This window comes from Neopelma chrysocephalum, unplaced genomic scaffold (genome assembly GCF_003984885.1).
Source record: "Neopelma chrysocephalum unplaced genomic scaffold, ASM398488v2 Primary Assembly neopelma1_26, whole genome shotgun sequence".
Taxonomy (NCBI): Eukaryota; Metazoa; Chordata; class Aves; order Passeriformes; family Pipridae; genus Neopelma; species Neopelma chrysocephalum.
The window spans coordinates 20,191,533-20,211,366 of NW_020897695.1; the positions used below are offsets into that span (position 1 = coordinate 20,191,533).

The following is a 19,834-nucleotide window of genomic DNA, read 5'->3' on the forward strand; positions in this document are numbered from 1 at the left end:
CCAGAGAGGCAAATGTTAGAACACAGCAGGTTTGCAGCAGAGGTGGGCTGCACTGTGCAAAGCAAAAAGCACGCCTGGTGTACACACAGACCCACACATAAACCCATTCTACCAGAATTCAGTGCAGCTAGACTAGCACACAATATCAAGCTGTACAGAGTAGAAACAGGGACACAGATGGTTTGGGGATTGGTTGGTTTCTGCCATAGGGCAAAATAAGATAAAGATGGTGATAAGGAATTTGTAACACCTGACGTTAACAGGTCTTAAAGAAATTTCCGTAACACTCAAAATCTGGAGACAAATAGACTTCAGCATAGTAAAAGAAAAAGTCTAAACATGAACACTGTCTTTGTGAACAAGACTAGGAATTTAAACAGTCCCCATATACAAAAATGGTTATATTAAATGCAGGTACAGTCATTGATAGGATAATGTCAGCATCCAGGCTTTTTCTATAATAAATGTGTATTTTGCATCAGCACTAGAAAGAAAAGGCTTAAAACTATTGAACTCAATAACACATCCACCAGCAGTAGAATTCATAAAATAAAATCTCACATCAGAGGAAACTGAGAAAAGGTGTACTGATTAATTTAAAATCTCACTGAGACTTTGCAAAGCCACGTTATCTTTAAGTACTGCTAATCATAAGGGCCAGAATAAAGGAGAGATGACAACTTACAAGGGAATTGTACAGTGGAGGTGGAGGAGCCCTTGATGTGGGGGAGAAAAAGAGAGAGACACAGATATAAACAGTTCCTTAAGGAAGAAGGAGGATACTGCTGTCTACCCAGCTTGGGACACCAGCTGTAAATCCTGGTATCGAATACATCAAATAAAAACCCCAAACTCTGTGCTGGTGTGCTGCTTCCCAAATCATTTGAAGAGACTATTTGAATTAGAACTATATTTTAATTGCAGAGTACATTTGAATTATGTAAGAGAAAAAGAAGAGCTAATGGTTTACTCACTGCTTTCTACTACTAAAGAGCTTTATTCTATCTGGTTTTGGGCTGTTTTAGAACTCCCAAGAGACAGATTATTCACAAAGGGACATTATTTCTGACATCATTATTATTATTATTCCTCTGTTGAGTGTCTCTTGACTTTCTGCTAATATTTAACCTAGCATTTTAAAATTATTTTTACTGCTACTTGAATAACACCCATGCACAAAACATCAGAAAGCCCTAATTCAGTGAATTAGTTATTCACTACATTAAGGTAATCTAGCTGTTTTAGAGACATTTTACCACATTCTTTGTGAGTTAATTGTTATCAGAGAAAATTAATAACTCCCTGGAGGTCAGGCAGGATGGCACAACACACTAGGTGTGGTAGACAAGAATGTTAGTAGGCAGGTTGTAACATTAACAGCCATAGCAAAATCAGAAAGTTAGCTCACATTAAGCATCATCTAGGATGCCCCGACTATGAAGTTTTAGAGAAGTTTTTTGAAGTAGTAACCTAGACTAAATGTTTTTTATTAGCTCAAGATACATTTACTGATATAAGCTCTAGCATGCATATCTCCAGGCTACTACTCAGAGCTTCTAATTATTTATTAATTATTGCTTTGAAGTTTCCCTCATTATTTACCTGCATGCAGCTGGGCTCCAGTAAGATGTGTTTATTGCCAAGATGTGGAAGACAAGCACTGGGCCTGGAGCTCTGTTACCTGTTACACCAGGATGATCCCCACAGCCTTGTGGGCATCGCCACACAGCAGCCCTGTAACTCCTGGGTTTTATGTTTAGTTCGAGGGTGAGAAAAAAAGCTACCTGTGTTAACAAGTTTGGTCAGGAAGAAAGCAGAAGGTACAGGTTGGAAGCTCTGTTTGGGTTCCCTTTTTTGCCCAAAAGGTAAGTGTAAACAGGAGAAAGTTACTATCAATGCTGCCAGGCCAGAAGCCAAACGGGCACTTCAGGCTGAGCTGTGGGTATGTATACATGGCCTAATGACTCAGCTCAGTGCTCCATGCAGGCCACCCAGATCTGCTGAGAATCAGGGCACATCTGGTCAGATGAAATTACATTGCAAGCCAGCCTTTGTGGTTTAGAATGTGGTTAAGAACCGGACCAGGCTCCAGTATTTTGTATTGAACTATATTGTGTTGCATGGACATCTTCTGTCTTCCCATTATAAGGCTTGGTTCTTCTGGGTTGGGCATGAAGTCTGCTACTGAGAATACCTCTGCTACATCTCTTCTTTAAACAAAAATCCTAACAGGTCTCTCAACAGAGTCCCGCAACCTCATTTAATTCAGCCTCTACAAATACCACCTTGCAGCATTTAAAGCTAACCACGTATCTTGCTATCTCTGTCAAAAGCCTGGAGTTATTATTTTACTGGAGATCCTTAGCTTCCTGGTGTTGTGTTTTATTACTATTACACAGAGCATATCACATACCTTGGGGAGCAGTAAATGCTACTGCATGACATACATCAGTACACAGTGCTGCAAATCTCCCTGGAGCCAACATCCAGCCAGGATCACCTCTGGGGTATCACTCATCAGCAAACTGTGAGGGTGTCCAAGGCCCCAGATCACACTGCCAACCTGAAGGAATCAAATATTTTGAATGACAACTGAAAATAGGTGTACAGTTCAGTCCTTACCACCCTGACCCCTCTACAGGCTGCTGGAGGACCTGCAATCCCCGAAGCACTTTCTGTAACTCAGCCCTGCAGTTTTACTCAGCTGCCATACATACAATTCATTTCAAAACAGCTCATTTTGATAAAGTAGGACATTTTGAAAACCCCTGGTCTGCACAGCTGCCAACCCTTGCCTTCCCCCTTCCTTGTCTGTTTGATTTGCTCCAGGGGCAGTTCCAATGACATCATCCTCATAAATAATGCCAGCTCGATCAGCTCCTGAGGTGTCCCCTGGTCCTCTTTGCTTTCCCCCTCTTCCCACCTCCCATGTTCCCATACTGTTCCTGATACTCCTCAGTAATCACATAGGTAAATAAGCCCCCATTCCCAGGACGCACAAAACAGGCTTTTGGATAAACACTTGATCCCAAAATCACACCCATCTCTGCCTCTCAACCAGAACTTCTTACACAGCTTTCATACCAATATCTAGTTTCTTTGCTCTTTGGAAATTTTCCATTCCCACTATCTCTAGCCCTCTGAAAAAGGCTTTGGATCAAAGCACTTCTTCTAGGTTTCAGCTAGCTTGTTGCAGTTAGTGACTCCACACCTCTAATCTGCCAGAGATAAGCTTCAGCCTGTGTCAGCAAAGTGAGCATCCCTCCTTCAGCACTGTAGGAGCACTGTGTATCATAGCACTTTCCTCATTGCATTAGGCAGCTAATAAAGTTTCTGCAATGGACTTCCTAGAGTGTTCCACAGGAGCAGGGTGATTTCCAGCAGCAAGAGCATAAAAGCAGCTACCTCCAAAGAGGGTGATATACTAACCTGCCCATGTCAACCTTCTACTTACCTTTCCGTATCTCTGCAACTCTAAAACTGTCTGGGTTCAGGTTATGCCAAATGCTAGCTAAAAAACTCTGTCATTTCTGCTATGACAAAGCAGTTTATTAAAAACTCAAGAAAACCCATTTCAATACCTGTTTTAGATTCTACCTAACAGATTCAAAAATGTTGCTCAAATACACTGGGTTGTTGTGATTGGGAAACTGGAAGTGTGCAGTGAGATTTAGACTTGCTAGTACTCTTGGGGAGGTGTCAGATGGCATAGGAAGGGCAGGAATTTTGTGGGAGAGCTCATGAGTTGAGGTAAGGTCACAAACCCTACCACACCTGTATTCAGAACTTTGAAACGGGAGAAGGAGGCAGCTGAGGGCTTTAGGATTTTATCATAGCCTGTAGTCACTGGCAGGATTTCACAGGCCTTGAGGAGTAAAAGGGGGGAAAAGAACCAGTTGGGACAGAGACACTTTCAGCACAGGTAATGGGAATTGCTAATGAAGTAAAAAGGGAACTAAAAGGAATGATTAAGAGTTCCAATATTTTATTGGTGAGTTTGGAATCCGGTTAAACAATACATACATACATTTGAAACTGGGCATCCAGTAGCTCTCATATACAAACCATCACAGTACCTTGGCAAATTCACAGTGCAGAAGGGAAAGCCATTTAAATGCTGCAGGCTCCCAGGAGCAGGGCAGACAGTAGTAGGTAAGCAGGTTAGCTTACCTAACTAATAGAAGGGGGGTGGAGGAGGGTGTGAGATATCCAGCTTTAGGCATCTGCTTTCCCTAGCTCAAATTATCCAACTAATTTCCCCTGGTGCTCTCTACAGAAACAAGTTTCTCCAGAGGGCAATTCACTGCACAATGTTATACTGCTGCTCTACAGAGCTCTTGTGAATTTATTTCCTGTTTCTTAGAGGAATACTAATGCTCTCACCAGCAATTGCAGAGCATGCCCAGGGAGATGTGTTGACTAATTTTGATGCCTAGAGATGTGTGAATCTGTTCCCTTTGCCCTCCCTCCACAGCTACCCATTCTGAATTAGCACGTAAACCAGTGGCATTCACCCCATATTCACAGATGAGGAGAAACAGGACCTTTCACAGGCTGTCATACATAGGAGACAGACACAGAGAAAATTCTAATTGCATTCTAATCCCTGATGGACTTTTTGCATTTTGACAAAAACCCACTTTTCCACCTCATACAGCATCGGATCTGCCCACATCATGTCCATCACATTGGCACAGAAGTCCCTGTGAATGCCCAGTAGGGTGTCCATTTGGGTGGACAAGCACAGGATCTGCCTGCACAAATCTGCTGCCAACCCACATGGGTTTCAATCCATTGAAGGCAATAGGAAGGTTTTCACTGATTTTAACAGATAGGGTAGATTTAAACAAATGTCACATGCAGAATTCATTCACACATCAAACTCCAGTCGTTCCTAAAATCTGACTGATTTGGAAGAAAATATATGGACTTTCCTTCCTTGTTTCCAGCTAACTGAACAGTATCTAACTTCTGAATGAACACAATTTATCCAAAGGAAGACTTTTTCTCCATCAATATTGACTGGCTGTAATTATGTATACATTCACAACATATATGTTCCCTTATTAAAAGATTGCCCAAGTGAGAAGGTGGAAAAAAAATGCTTCTGGTTTGAAAGAATAACTGCACAGACTGCAGTTTGCTACTATATTAATGTAGCACCAATAGATGCTGTAATTAGAAAGTAAAAGGCAACCAGAGGAATTGTTAATAGTTTTGTGCAGTGTTTAGGCTTCTAAAACTAAAATGCTTCTTTAGGGAAGTGATAATATTTTCATATGAGATCCTGTGACTACAGCATAAATGCTAAAGACGCATTCCCACAAGTGTCACATGCTATAACCTGTGCTGGTTTTGGCTGGGGTAGAGTTAAATCGAGTCACAGTAGCTAATATGGACCTGTGTTTTGAATTTGTGCTGGAAACAGTGTTGATAAAACAGGGATGTTTTAGTTATTGCTGAGTTGTGCTTGCATGGCCTCAAGACCTCTTCTGTTTCTCATCCCCTCCCACCAGCAAGTAGGCTGGGGGTTCACAAGAATTTGAGAGGGGACACAGCCAAGACAGTTGACCCTAAATGACCAAAGGGATATCCCATACCACAGGGTGTCATGCTGAGCATATAAAGCGGAGGAAGGAGAAGGAAGGGGGGGATGTTCAGAATGAGGGCATTTGTTTTCCCAAGTAGCCACTGTTCATGATAGAGCCCAGCTTTCCTGGGGATGGCTGAACACCTGCCTGCCCATGGCAAGTGGTGAATTAATTCCTCTGTTTCACTTTGCTAGCACATGTGGCTTTTGCTTTGTCTGGCAAACTGTCATTATCTTAACACACCTTTTTTTTCCTCTCACTATTACCTTTCTGATTCTCTTCCCCATCCCACTGAGCAAGCAGTTGCGTGGTGCTTAGCTGCCAGCTGGGGTTGAACCACGACATAACTGCCTGGCTATATTTGCAAATTGCTCCATTTTCTACAGTTCTATTCTAAATTTATCACTATTTCTAATGAATTTCCCTGTTTCCAGGAGCATATTAGTTACTTTTTCTCTTAAAGACAGGATATTTATTATTTTTCATTGTTACCCATTCACATGCTGAATCAGATACAGAACACAAATGAGGCACAATAATATGCTGCTTCCAGTAAAACAGAAGAAAAATATTTAGATTCAGTAGAAAGCAAGCAGGCAATTCATTAGTTTAATGTATGTACCTAATCTCTGCTGGGAAAAGATTTCTATGTTGGCACAGAACACCAGAGAAATTGAGTGAACTAACATGGCAACTATCAAGAGACAAGATTTTTCTTCTATTCTGGTTTGATACGAATACGGATTCTATGTGAAGGTACATGACTTCCAGTGTGAAAATCACCCACCTCCCCAAAAAATGGAACCACACACAAAAAACACCCCCAAACCTAACAGGCACAACAACTAATTAGAGCAAACACACAGAACAATTCAGGGCATCTGGAAAAAAAGGTCAGAATTGTGGTGGCACAAGTTCTGCATATCAAGTAAAGAGGTGGAAAACTCAACAAACACTTCATTGTAGCTAATACTTCTTTCTAGAAAATAGTACATGAGTACTACCAAGACATATCTCATTTTCAGACGTATCTGAATTGGGGGAACACATCTTAGAAGAGAAAATTATATATAGTATTTACAGTTCTCTAGGATCTGCTCTCAGGGATATTTCCAACTGAACCACAAAAAGCTTGTTGTTGCTAGGTTCCTATCTACCTGAAAGGACAGCAATGCATCGGTGTAGGTGAATGCTGCTTTGTTCGGGTGCAAACCAGAAGGCACATGGTATAGCCCAGGCTCTCCAGACCACCCAGAGAGTCTAAAAATCACAAGTGGTCAAAAAGAAGGTAATGAAACAGAAACAGCAACTGCTTGATGGCAACAGTGAGTTCTAGCCCTACAGTTTTTCTGTCTGCCATGTTCTTCCTTCCCTAAGAGCAGTCTCAGGAATAGATTTTCTCTGGCTCTTCACAGTACTGTTGGATCACCTCAGCAAGGTCAAGGCACCGCAAAATTCTCCATTTCTCAGCAGCCAGCTCTTCCTTGGATACCTGGCCCAGCAGTTTTTTGGCAAACAGGTTCTGATCCTGCATGAAAAGGCCCACAGAAGACCTTGGGGCTTGAGGGAAGTTCTCCAGGCAACCACTTGTGAAACAGAAGTTGATTTTCTTTTCACGTCTCATCCCTGGTCCCCTTTCTTCAATCCAAGTCAGAGGTCTAATGTGAAGGAACAGAGGAAGAGTATTTATTAAGAAATGGAATCAACAGCTCTAATTTGTGTGCTTTTTTTCCTCAACATTTACAGAATGTGCTCTAATAAATGCACCATTTTTAAATATCAGTCATTGCATATTCAGGCAACATGTTTTGAAAACTGTGCCTTGTGGTTACAGAGCTCAACAGGAAGTAACAGTCTTAACTCTGCCATTTCTTCACTCCATGACTTTCAGCACACCATTTAAGTAAGCTCTCTCCAGCTTTGTTTTCCTCATGCACAAAGTGAAGCCAGCAATGTCTAGCCAGCTCACAGGGAAAATGGAAGTTTAATCTGTTTGTTTGTGGACTTGGATGAAAAGTGCAGCAAAACATTCAAACATTTTGTACACGATTCAATTACAGCTAATCCCACAAGGCCCTCAATATCTAGTCATTTCTCCAGCGAGAATAAATTCAGGTCGCTCAGGTACATAATGATGATCCAGGTGCTACAGTGTGAGCTGAACCTCACCCCTTTGGGATAAGCTGGACAGGTGGCAAGTTCACTCACACAGACACAAGTGTCCATATTCTCTGAATTTTGAAAATATGTTTCTCTACACTGGGACCACTGAGCTGATCCTAAAAATTATACCAGAAAATGACAATTTTTCCTTTTTCAGTTCTCAGGCTGGTCTTTCTTAATCAGAGCAGAGTCCTATCTTATGCCAACTTGATAGCCACAGTCTCTAAACCAAGCACTGGTGGTATTGGCTATTGACTTGCATAGCTTGCACTTCCCCCCCCAACTTCCCATATTTGTGAGGAAAGAGGAGCCAACGGACATGCTGCATCACTTCAGGGTACTTAGCAGACTCCCTGACACAACACTGCAAGTGCTTGCAGAGGCTTTGAGGAATGGTCCTCAACACTAGTGACAGTCACAGTCCTCCCTTCCTGCTCTTTGTCAACTGCCTGAACCACGCCATTACCTTTCTGCAGCTCATTCATCAGCACTCACTACTGCCTCTGTTTAGAGGATGTACATTATTTTTCTTACTTGGTTATTGATGGCCCTTCCACAGTCCTTTATAGCCCACTTTAGTCTGCCCTTCACAAATTATGAAGGCATCAATAGCCTGGAAGAACAAATTCTGTCTCCAAGTACTGCCCATTAAATCTTCAATATCATTAGATCTGGAAGGAAAGTCCTTGTCAATCTACCCTGAATGCATTCTTCAGAGCACTCAACGTAACGATTCTGCACCTCTCATCTTTTATACTTTAGAATTCATTTTCTATATTTACATCATTGTATCAACTATTCTTTGCTCATCTGTACTGCCACACCACACCCCCCTCTAAAAATCAAGCATGGCCAGATGAACCCGGCTGAACAGAATAAAATAACTGGAGGGGGGGGGAAAATACCTAAATCACAGCCTGCAAGAACACACAAAAAAAATCCTCAGAGGACTAATAAATGCAAGGACACTACGGGTTTTAGGAAGTCTCAAGGCTACATGTCGCTGCAAGCCAGAAGGGTGCTTGAGGGCCATATCACTCAGTGTTTTCTGTGTTCTCATCCTCCTTCCCTGAGGTAAAGGCTGTTGATCTGGGTCAGAAGCTGCTGAGCAAGCGAGGCTTTGCTCTAACTTGACAGAGCTGATTTTATATTCCTATAATAGTAAATAGCCACAGAGGGTTCAGGCCACTGTTATTCAAAGCTGCTTTAGCTCAGGTAGGCAGGTATGAAGAAACCACTGGGCAGGCATAGGCAAAGATCTCCATCATGTAATAGCAAGGAGTTCACAATATGATCCAAAACAGGCCCTGTCAATGCAGGGTCACCTCCCTGGGGTGATCTAGAGCAGATGCACACCAGTGATCAGGCTCAAGTGTATGCCTTCTGCTCTAGCTTGGGTAAGCCACTGAACCAGAAGCACAATCATGCAGAGCAGGCAGAATTTAATCAAAATTATTAGAATGACTGATTTAGATCAGTGAGCAGGAAAATGTTGGGTTTACTAATAGATTTATCTTCTTCTGCAATTGGAATTATAGTCATCTTCCCAAAGAGAGGTTGACGCTACTTGATTGGTAATCAAAAGATATTCTTTTTAATTGACAACAACTTCTACTCTAAAATTAGTCTCTTATTTTGCTATAAAAATAAGAGTGTTTTAAGTCCACACATTATTTAAGCAATTTTGCAGCTTAAGAAACAGGCTTATATTTTATGTCAGAAAACTGTGAAGGGCTGCTGCTTTTTTCATAGACAATTTACCCATTTTCATTAAAGATTTGTATGAGAGTATTGTCTGGCTACCGATGTATTTAGTTATTTAGAAGTGTTAGTAGTGTTACTTAGAAGCAACAAATCCAACATTTTTGATAGCTGAATAAGGCCACATTAAATATGTTGGATATTTAAAGAAGAAGAAGAAAAAGAAAATTTACCAAGCATTAACAAACCACTTTTATACCGACTTTTCGCAAAGCAGTCTGCAGAAAAGAAACCACCCTGACTTTCTGTCTTTCAAGATTTTCAAACTGGCAAAGTTATCCTAGCTACATTTTATTCAGAGATAGGAAGAGACTTTCTGCTTTTCTGATTCCCTGGTTCCTCAAATAATGAGTGTCCCTTGCTGGACTGTGTTAGCTCAATAAACCAAAATGAAGTAAGCATTCTTTGTATCTCCAGAAGAATTAAGCTGGCTTCATGCTTGAAAGAATTCTGGGTACACTCAGCTTAATATTTTATGCAGCAACTTCTGCAGAAAGCATGTATTACATGATTTTCTATGAATGTTCAATTTGAAGCTATTTTATTAGACTCTGTAAGCTTAGATGTCCATAAAAACATAATTTCAAATGTTTACTGTCAGAATATGTGTTCAGAAAATGTCTTCAATTTCTTTTAAAAATTTTCCTTTTCACACTTTGAAAATGCCAATATTTTTTATTTGTCATGCAGTCAATGAGGGTCTCCCCTAGCTTGGATGGGAATTAGACAATTGGACCCTACCCCTGGTTAACATCAAAAGAGATGTTGCCCAAATCATTATCTCTCCAGCTTGCACTAAAAATTGATTTCTGACATTTACTGAATCCAAGCTCTGTAATCCTTGTACAGGAACTGCAGTCCCAAACCCGACGCGCTGTCAGTAGAGGTTTGGCTTTTCCTGGATTGCTCAATGTTTTATCACAGAGAGGCTGTCAGCTCAGCCTTCTTGGAAACACAACAGAGGCAGAGGTCATCTCTCAAATAGCTGGGTGCCAGGCATTAACACACACCTCCAAAATTCACCCAGAGACAGACAAGAAGCCAGGGTGGGCTGTGCAGCAGAGACAGGCTATACCCTTTGCACAAATCCCTGCTTAACAAGCAGAACACTTTGCACCTATTTTCCAAGGCAAAAAATAGGATAAATTAACCTGTTTTCTCAAGGTAGTGCATTCAAAAAAGGATGGGATAGCTCTCAGGAAAGGTGCAGACCTTTCCCATCCTTCAGCAAAATGAAGATTGGGCAAATTAGAGCTGTAACACCATCACCATTGCTGCTGGGCCATAACCTCACTTGACAGAGAGTGGGCCAAATTCTCTACTGCAGTAACTCCATTGACGTCAACGGGGGAAGGTCAGCAGGAAATATGGCCTCAGCACTGAACAGAATACAGGAACGCTATGTAACTTTCCAACTGGCATAAATTATCCCAGAGGCATAAAACTGACTGTCCCCAAAGTCATTAAAACACGGTGACAAAACACTTACTGATCCATACAAGGGCTAAGAAAAACAGGTATTGGTTAGTGGTGTGGAGCAGGAAAAAAAAAACCAGTAAAACAGAAACAGTTCTGTATCCAGCAAATATCATATATAGCAGCTAAGGACTACCCAGGAGACAGGACAGCAAGGGAAATGTTTAAACCACCTGCTAGTTCCACCTGCTGGAATTAGTTCAAAATCTCACTCCATCTAGATCTTAACAGCTACTTGTGTTACTAGCAAACTGCTAAGAGGGTAAACAGAGCTTGTATACAGAGTTCTGTCGTCTCACAACCGCATTTTAAAAGGAATTGGAAATTATGTTTTATTTAAAGAGAGAGAAAGATTGCTAAAACAAGATGCTGATCCCAAGATAAACGGCAGTGGGCTTTGTAGGAGTGCCTGATAAAATGCTTAACCAGACCCGTGATGAAACTAACAGTTCAAAGGAGCCCTGATTATTCACTCCCCAAATACTAGTCCTTCAGGTTATTACTTTACCTAAACAGTTTTCTAAAATTCTGTGTTGGGTTTCGGTTTTTTTAAGAGTTCTAGCAAGATGTGTGCAACAAAAAAAGGGCTATTTGTTACAAATGAACATAGGCCAGAATATTTTCCCATGGGGTCTTATTTTCCCCTGCTCTCCACAGTCTTTTCAATATGTCTCTTGTCATATGCCTATAAGGGGTCATCTATCTCAAAGGCAGAGCATCCTATATAGAAAACTAGGAAAATAGGAGTAAAAAGAATGGAACAAATTGTTCCATCACTCTTCCTACCTCCTAGGAAACACACAGAGCTTGGGTAACTTCTCTGTACCTTTTCACATCAGATAATTCTCAAGTTGCATCTATAGCACACATGAATCTGTCATCATCAGTAACTTCGACTTATCAGAAAGGACATAAACTCTGTACAGATGGTCCAGAATAACCAAACCTGAGAGTTTTTACCAGACTTTGGACCAAGCTGAGTACTCAATCCACGGTATGAAACATTGATGACTTACTTCATAGTCATAAAATATTTTAAAATATACTATTTTATAGCAAGGCCATTAAAAATATCCTATTTGAAAGAAAATATATTATTACCATATAGTAAAAAGGAGATCAAACTCAATACTATAAAATGCATCATCAAAAAAGTTTTCTCTTGTACACTTTCATGTCAGCATCCACCCATTGTTTCCACAAGAGGAAGAGAGGATGCAGAACTCCTGCAGACAATGAGGAGCCTGGCTTACTTGCTGCCACAGCCATTACTCACTTCTTATTTGCTGTCTGGAAGTGAACAGTCATTCTGGAATAATTCTTATCCTTCTGTTTTTCTCTGGTGGCAGAGGTAACAGTGAGGTCTCCAAAGAGGTCAATCAGCCAAGTCAGCCGGGCAATTCCACTGAAAGCTGGGAATCCTGATTTGTTTTCATCAAGGACACTACCTGGTGCAACATAATAAAAACTCTTGAGAAATATGAAAAAGAATAATGCCTTCTGCATAGGAAAGGATGAAGAAACTGCAGAGTTGTAGACTTAGAGATCTGGTTGTAGAAAGGTCATGAGTGGATGGACTGAGTAGGAAAGTCAACAAATACAGTCAGCCTTGAAACAGATGAGTTGGTGACCTGTGGCAGAGAAGGCTGCACAAAGTACATATACAACAAACCCTTCAGGACATGCTGAGGACAGGAGGGTGTATGTGGATTCAACAAGGGTATAAAGCAGGGGGGGATAAAAAAAATCTCTTTAAGCTCTTCTTAATGTTGTGGCCAAACATCAGTATGGAAGACTAAAGGTCCCCCACAGAAATTGGAATGCTTCCTCAGCACTCAACCTCCTCTTCAAGACCAATAGGAATGAGAAATTTGTCACTCACACCAGGGTACAGAAGGTCTGAAGGAGTGCTCTCTCCTCAATACACCAAGCCATGGGCTTGCACCCCTCACCAGACAGCAGAAAGAAAGTAGCAAAGCAACAGTCCATAGAACGCAACTGTTAAGACAAAGGTGCTTTCCAGACAGTTCCATTATTTCATGGAAATATCCAGAACTGATACCTGTGTCCCTACTCAGTTTATAGACAGACTCTTGTGTAAAAGGACTGAATGAAGCTGGAAGGACTGGCATCCCTGTGGAGCAGGCACACAAGTCCAGATGTACTTTGATTTCCTCACAGCTACTGACCTGTGAAATGCAGCGTTCCCTTCACTAGGTCTTTCCCAGTCACCTCTTTTTTCAGCTGCTTGTACTCTTCAGTAAGAAGTTCAATGTGCTCCACATGGAGCACTTTATCTGCCAGTAAAAAAAAAAAAAAAAAAAAAAAGCCAAAAATCAGGGCAGATTAAATAAAAGCTTTCTGTGTGAATCAAAGGCATGTCTACACAGTGAAGACTTCACCAACCACCAGTGGGAATTCACTTAGAAATATTCTCATGCATGGCTGGCAAAGTGATGTCAGGAAGAAAACCAAACATGCTCCCTGTGCTGAGGCATCAGTCTGGGTTAAGGATTTTCGGGAGACAACAAATATAAAGACTACAGAAACAGCAGCCACTATGTTTAACAGAAACACTGTAATGAAACTCAATACCCAACTAAGGCTGACACGAGTCTTCAGAGTAACGGGTGGATTAATTCCTGGCCTCTTTTTCCTCACATTTCCTTGTTCTGCATTTTTCCTCCCAAGGTAGTAGGAAAGAAAAAGGAAGGGAAAAAATAGTATAATGCTCAGCCCCAGATTGGAACAATATGTTAAGGAGTACCTCCCTCCATTGCAATTAATTGGGCTGCTTCAGAATAGAGGTTATCCGAGTTGAATGTGGCCCTCATTCAACATCTTTTTTGGGAAGATTTCCAGGAGAGTCAGTTTAGGCTGCTGAGAGTAACTGCTGCTGCTTCAAGAGAAGATGCATAAATTCTGCTCAATGGGAAACCATTTGGCGAGCAACAAGACGGTAAGTGGTGTTGGTACAGGGAAACATCAAAGCAGAAATCCTATACCTCTGGTGTTTCAGGACAAAAGTCACAAAGGAAATTTTTAAGAAGCAGTGGTTTAAATAGTACAACTTGCCCAAAAAATTTGCACTCTGCTACTACGCAGCACTGCTCTTTCCCTGGCAGCCCCATTCATCCCCACTGGCCTCAACTGAACGGCCAGCTTCTGACCCTTGTCACCACAGGGATGGGATTACACACTTCCCAGAAATAAAAAGATTTTGCTTAGAGATAAATTGTCTTTCAGACAGGGATGCCTTGCTGCCCCACAATGGCATGAGCAGCTGTATGTGACCAGCACATCACAAATGCTAGAAGCTAGGGGAGCTGTTTACAGTTCCATTTCAAGGGAGAGAGAGGACAGGGAAGTGCTCAAGCCTAATGGCAGCACTCACCAAGTGCTTTACTATCACTGTGACAGAAGTTTTCTTCTTTAACTGCACTCTCAGTGTCACAAACAGGGGGTATGTTTTTACGAGGGCAAACATACCTTACTCTTGGCATTGACATTTGTGTGTTTGTTTCCTTACTGGTACACGTCTTAAATCCTAGATTCGCACATCTCTGAGACAGGAATACTCTCTTGAATGTGATGACTTACAGAAGGCTGGAGACGCCTTTGAGTTTGATGCCTGTGGTACTACCCAACAGGTAGTACTTTACACTCTTGAGAACAAATGTGTTACCTTTCTGCTCAGCCATCTCCCAGAGCTCATGGGCTGCCTTAGCAGACAAAGCCATGGGGTACTCAACAAGGACATGTTTCCCAGCTTCTAAAAACATTCTGAAAGGGATAAAAGATCAGTCATTAAAGAGAATTTTATTGTAATCATCTCTTACCACTGTGCAAGTTGCTTCTCGTTCCCACAGCCAGCTCCATAAGGAGAAATGCTCAATATGGAGTAACAGAAATAAATGGCAAATTTCCTAGCAAGGATGGTGTGGTGGCTACATCACACATTTAAACAGCAGGGAAACTGGGTTTTAAGTCTTCTTTTTCCACAGAATTCCCTCACTCCAGTTGCTAAAATGCCACAGAATTGACCACTGCAATTTCTAACTTACAGATACCCAAGCAGCTGGAGAGGGGCACTGGCATATCCTTCTGCTCTATAATCTGTGAGGAAAGGCTTTGAATCCTGTTTTAAGCTGCCTGTCCATCAAACACAGGCCTAGATGTATGCAAATGGAATTACTTGAGAAATAAATGCATCTTAAATCCTACTCTCTTCCAGGGCTTATTGGGTGCTCTAGGGAACTCACTATCATTCATTTCAGGCCTCTAGTCTGGCAGTCTCTCCTTCAGTGTCTGCATCCTCTCCTGCAACAGTTTACACAGCTCCTCTGTGCTTCCAAAATACAAGGGAAAGGGTGTGAAAAGGAGGGCAAAATCCATCAAAATACCTGATGGTTTCTTCATGGCTTCTGTTCTCTGTGCTGATGAAGGCTGCATGGATCTCTTTGCTTCTTAGAGCATCTTCCAGGCTAATCTGCTTGGTCTCATTAATATTTCCAAAACTTCTCCTGCATTATTTAGCATAAATACAACCAGAGTGTAACTGTCACAGTCCATTCTTCACAACTGCGTGTTGTATAGCAGTACTTAAAAATTGTTCCCATGGACCAGCCTCACTGAGCTCAAGCAGGGTAAAACAAAGGCAGCTCAGTTATCCAGGAAGAGTGTGAGCACTTACAGACAGAAGTGGAGTGCACAACAGAACCAAACAGATGTGCCAGTCTGTAGGTGGTGGTATCAGTACAGACACTGGCCTGCTATTGAAGTGTAAAGTGCTTTCTGATTCTGGCATTTTGGTTTTTAATAAGCATCATTACCAAAGAGCCTTTGTAAAAGAGTGACTTGAAAGAGCACTGTGCTCCTATGGGAGAACTTCTCCCCACTGTCCTGGACAAAGTGGGCAAAGGCATTTGAGCTGGCAGGGCCACACACAACTACAAGTACAGACAAGCAGGAGAAGGACAAAGCAGATGCTTGGCTGTGATGGCTCACACCTTGCAACATATACAGCATGTCAGTGCTAAGAGGAAAGCTCTTTTGGGCAGCAACTTGAGCACATCTCCAACTGAAAATTAAACACACATACTGGCCCCAAAAGCCCTTTGCATTACTAAAGACTGGAGCAGGCACCTTGACAGATGGGTTACAGAAGGCATGAAAGCAGGCCACAAGCAGAACTTGAAAGCAGACAGGTAATGTTTGTGTGTTATTGGGATACAAGCAAGATTACTCTGAATCATGCATTTCAACAGCACTGTTTCTTAAAAAAAGTAGTGGAAACCCTGTCTTCAGTGCTCTTCAAGGCTAGCTGTAGCACTGGCAGAAGCATCAGAGGACAAAAGTGTATTTGGCAGGAGATAAAGGGAGTGACCTAATGAGTCGATTCAGTCTCAGACAACCCTGCATAATTTAAACATAGCTGGAAATATACATTCACAATCTGAGATCCATTCATGTACTGCTTAACTATTTAAAACTTTTATGGTCCACTGTATAGGGGCAGACAGTGTAGCAGGAAAGCTCAGTGGAAATACAGACTAAATTTCCACAGCTCCAACGTAGTGAGAAAAACTGTTGATCTCTAAGAAGCAACCTTATTGTATGTACTAAATCATGGGATTTTCTTTAAAGGTATCTACAGGTTCAATACCTGGCTTAAAAAAAATTACAATTTTATGATGAAGTAGTAGTATTGGGAGCTTTACAGTATATGTTTTTGTAAAAAAAGCTCTTTTAAACTCTGTAAAACTTCTTCCTTTTTAAAACATTTCTACAAATGTTATTCAAACACTAGGTCATTAATTGTTGTTGCAATTGTTGTTGTTGCACTACCTTAAACCTATAGGAAATTTCAGTCAGACAGAATTGCAATTTCTTCCTATCATACAGATCCTACAGCAAGAACATCTCTCAGCTTTTATTTTAGTAATTTCTGAAAGGTATTTCACTAAGGTAGCCTATTTCTTCCCTCCTGCAAAGCTTTCTGTGCTCATTTCTGAGCTGCCACTTAGAATGATAGGCATACTTGCATAAACTTTCCCTTTTCAGCCAGCCTTAATCATAAGAGAAAAATAAAACTTTGGATCTTATCCCTGACCCCCTCAGATAGTTGTCCTCCACCTGGAAAGACACATGCACCAGAAAAATGGAACATTGCAATATACATATTAAACATGCTAAGATGAAATTTCTAACCTGGATACGAATCCAAGGAGTTTCAGGTGCTCAGAAGGGCTGGAAGGCATCGGATTCATCAAGTCTCGGATTCGTGCTAAGCCAGCAATTCCAACTCCAACCACTACCGTCCCAAACATTTTGCTAATCTGTCCAAAAGAAAAAAAAAAAGGCAACCTTGGATTTTTTTTTTTTAGCAGGGAGAAGAGCAACTGGGAGGGAAGGTGGGAGAATGGATTATTCTTGAACTCTGCTTTCATACAGCCAAATCTTATTGAGATGTCAGCTAACAGAGATGTGATGCTGTATGCTACTGAGCTCACTTGCATCCCATTGAAACGTGGTCAAACAGTTCAGCCTGTCAAAGGACTGGTCTTGAGACTTGTATTTAACAGCTATGAAATCACAGCTCCAGCAAAGTTCTTCCTTTCCATGAATAGAAAGCAGGCTTCAAAAGTGAGACATTCTTCTATTTATATTGCCACTTCCACCCTGGAAAGGAGCCAAAAGGTTCTGCAAAACCAGCAGAGCTTTATATAAACCCTGCTGACTTCCTGAGTGTCTGCAGCACGGCCTGCCCCGTGCTGCCACACAGTCAGTCACAGAGCACAGCAGCATAGCTGAAATACTTTGGGATAGGAAGCAAAGAGCATCTTTTCTTGCCCTATGTAACCACTGGCACGTCCCACAATGTCAAGCTGTAACCAACCATCTAATAATCTGGTCAAGATACTTGCTTCACATTTCCATGCACAAAGAAAGCTCTGCCAACTCTTTAATGACAAGCAGACATGTCCTCAAGATCTACATCTCCCAAATGCACATTTCTGCCACAACTGTATAACGTGGAGGGCAAACAGGTATTGCACTCACTTGGCTGGGCTGCTGGGTACAGGTAATAAATTTTTCTGTTGGATTTGATTTGCTATTGATTTGCAAAAGCACTGAGCAACTGGTGTAACCTTTCAAATCTGTACTGCTCCAGCACCCTGACAACTAGCAACACTTTGTAAAGTAATTGAAGATTTACAGGAAAAATGGCCTAAAACAATCAAGTCACATCCTCTGTATTTTTTGTTCCTTCCATCCCATGAAAACACCCCTTCAAATTCTATTTCTTCTGTCTTGGTCTTCTCCTTCCCACCACTGCCAATCCCTTCATCTGAGTGAACTCTTTAGATTGTTTAGATTTACTGCAGCCCTTTACATCCTTCTGACACTGAAACGGATAGATGGACAGTGCAGCATCACAGCCATAAATGACTCACACTGGCAGTGTGAGAGGCTGACAGCTGCTAAGAAATTACATCAACTGGCACAAAGAAAAAAAAGATCCTGTCTCCAATCACATGCCTTGTCTGGATTTTGTTTTCCTATAAGCTCCTGCCTATACTCTTGCCAGGGCTGAACTCCATTCCCTTTATATATGCCAAAAGGGTACAAAGATAAAACACAGAGCAGCATGTTTAATGTAAAAGAAGAAATCAATGATATACTGAAGAGTCCTCTATGGACATTACAGTGACATTTCATTACCAAATATTTGAGGTATAACATGATGACACTGTTCACCAGAGAAAAGAGAGCTGAGAGAGAGGTGGGGAGAAAGGAGGGCAATATAACCACACAACCCATTTTCAGGACCAGCCACAGGCAGAGTCTTGGTCTGGACTCTGTTACATTTGCTTTTCTCTTTGGCCAAAGAAAAAGGAGACTGAAACTTTCAGAATGATCTCAGCTGTGAGGAGGCCCAGAAGGTCACTTGATCCAAAACCTACTCAGTTGCACCACGGCCATGCTGAGTTCTGACTGTTCCCATGGTTGGCAATCCTCCAACCTCTCAGGCCCCTGCTGCAGTGTTTGACTGCTCTCACAACAAGAACTTCTTCTTAGCATCTACACAAGTTTCCTGTGTTGCCTTTTGCCATTTCATAGCACACCTCCAAAAGAGTGTGGCTCCAGTTCCTCTACACGCTCCCATCAGAAAGCTGTAGGCAGCAATAATAATGCCCTTTACATTTCTTTTCTGCAAGTGGGACAAACCGAGTTCCCTAAGCCTGCCCTCATTCATCATCTCCTTGAGCCATTTACCATCTTCATAGCTCTCCACAGGACTCGCTCCTGTATTTCATCAGAGAATCATAGAATAATTTGGGTTAAAAAGGATCTTAAAGATCCTCTAGTTTCAACCTCCAGTCTCCTCACTAGACCAGGGTGCTTAAAGTCCCAACCAAACTGGCCTTAAACACTTCCAGGAATGGGGCATCCACAACTTCTCTGGGCAACCTGTTCCAGTGCCTCACCACCCTCTCAGTAAAGAATTTCTTCCTAATATCTAATCTAAAGCCATTCTCCCTTTTCTCACCACTATAGGCCCTTGTAAAAAGTCCCTCTCCAGCTCCCTTGTAGCCCCCTTTAGGTACTGGAAGGCTGCTATAAGGTCTGCCCAGAGCCTTCTCTTCTCCAGGCTGAACAACACCAACTCTCTCATCCTAATTTTTTAGGAGAGGTGCTCCAGCCCTCTGAGCATCTTTATGGCCTCCTCTAGAGCTGCTCCAACAGGTCAGTATCTTTCTTATGTTGGAGGCCCAGAGCTGGACATAGCACTCCTAGTGGGGTCTCACAAGAGCAGCGTAGAGGGGGAGAATCCCCTC

At 41.8% G+C, this 19,834-nt stretch overlaps 1 protein-coding gene across 8 annotated transcripts in view; it reads right to left on the minus strand.

Annotated features, from left to right (window-relative positions):
• Positions 1–3,965: 3,965 nt before the first annotated feature.
• The window catches only part of BLVRA (biliverdin reductase A), a 32,790-nt gene continuing 16,921 nt past the window's right edge, over positions 3,966–19,834 (minus strand). For 5 of the 8 annotated variants that reach the window (XM_027675811.1, XM_027675816.1, XM_027675814.1 and 2 more), the window contains 6 exons: positions 17,202–17,329; positions 15,395–15,514; positions 14,677–14,774; positions 13,181–13,288; positions 12,268–12,439; positions 3,966–7,249 (listed from right to left, as the gene is read on the minus strand). In XM_027675811.1, coding sequence (XP_027531612.1) covers positions 6,976–7,249; positions 12,268–12,439; positions 13,181–13,288; positions 14,677–14,774; positions 15,395–15,514; positions 17,202–17,329 — 900 coding nt within the window. In that variant the 3' untranslated portion in view covers positions 3,966–6,975. Of the gene's footprint in view, positions 7,250–12,267; positions 12,440–13,180; positions 13,289–14,676; positions 14,775–15,394; positions 15,515–17,201; positions 17,330–17,445; positions 17,581–19,834 lie in introns of those variants that run through there. The other 3 variants (XM_027675815.1, XM_027675817.1, XM_027675813.1) reach the window with 3 other exon arrangements.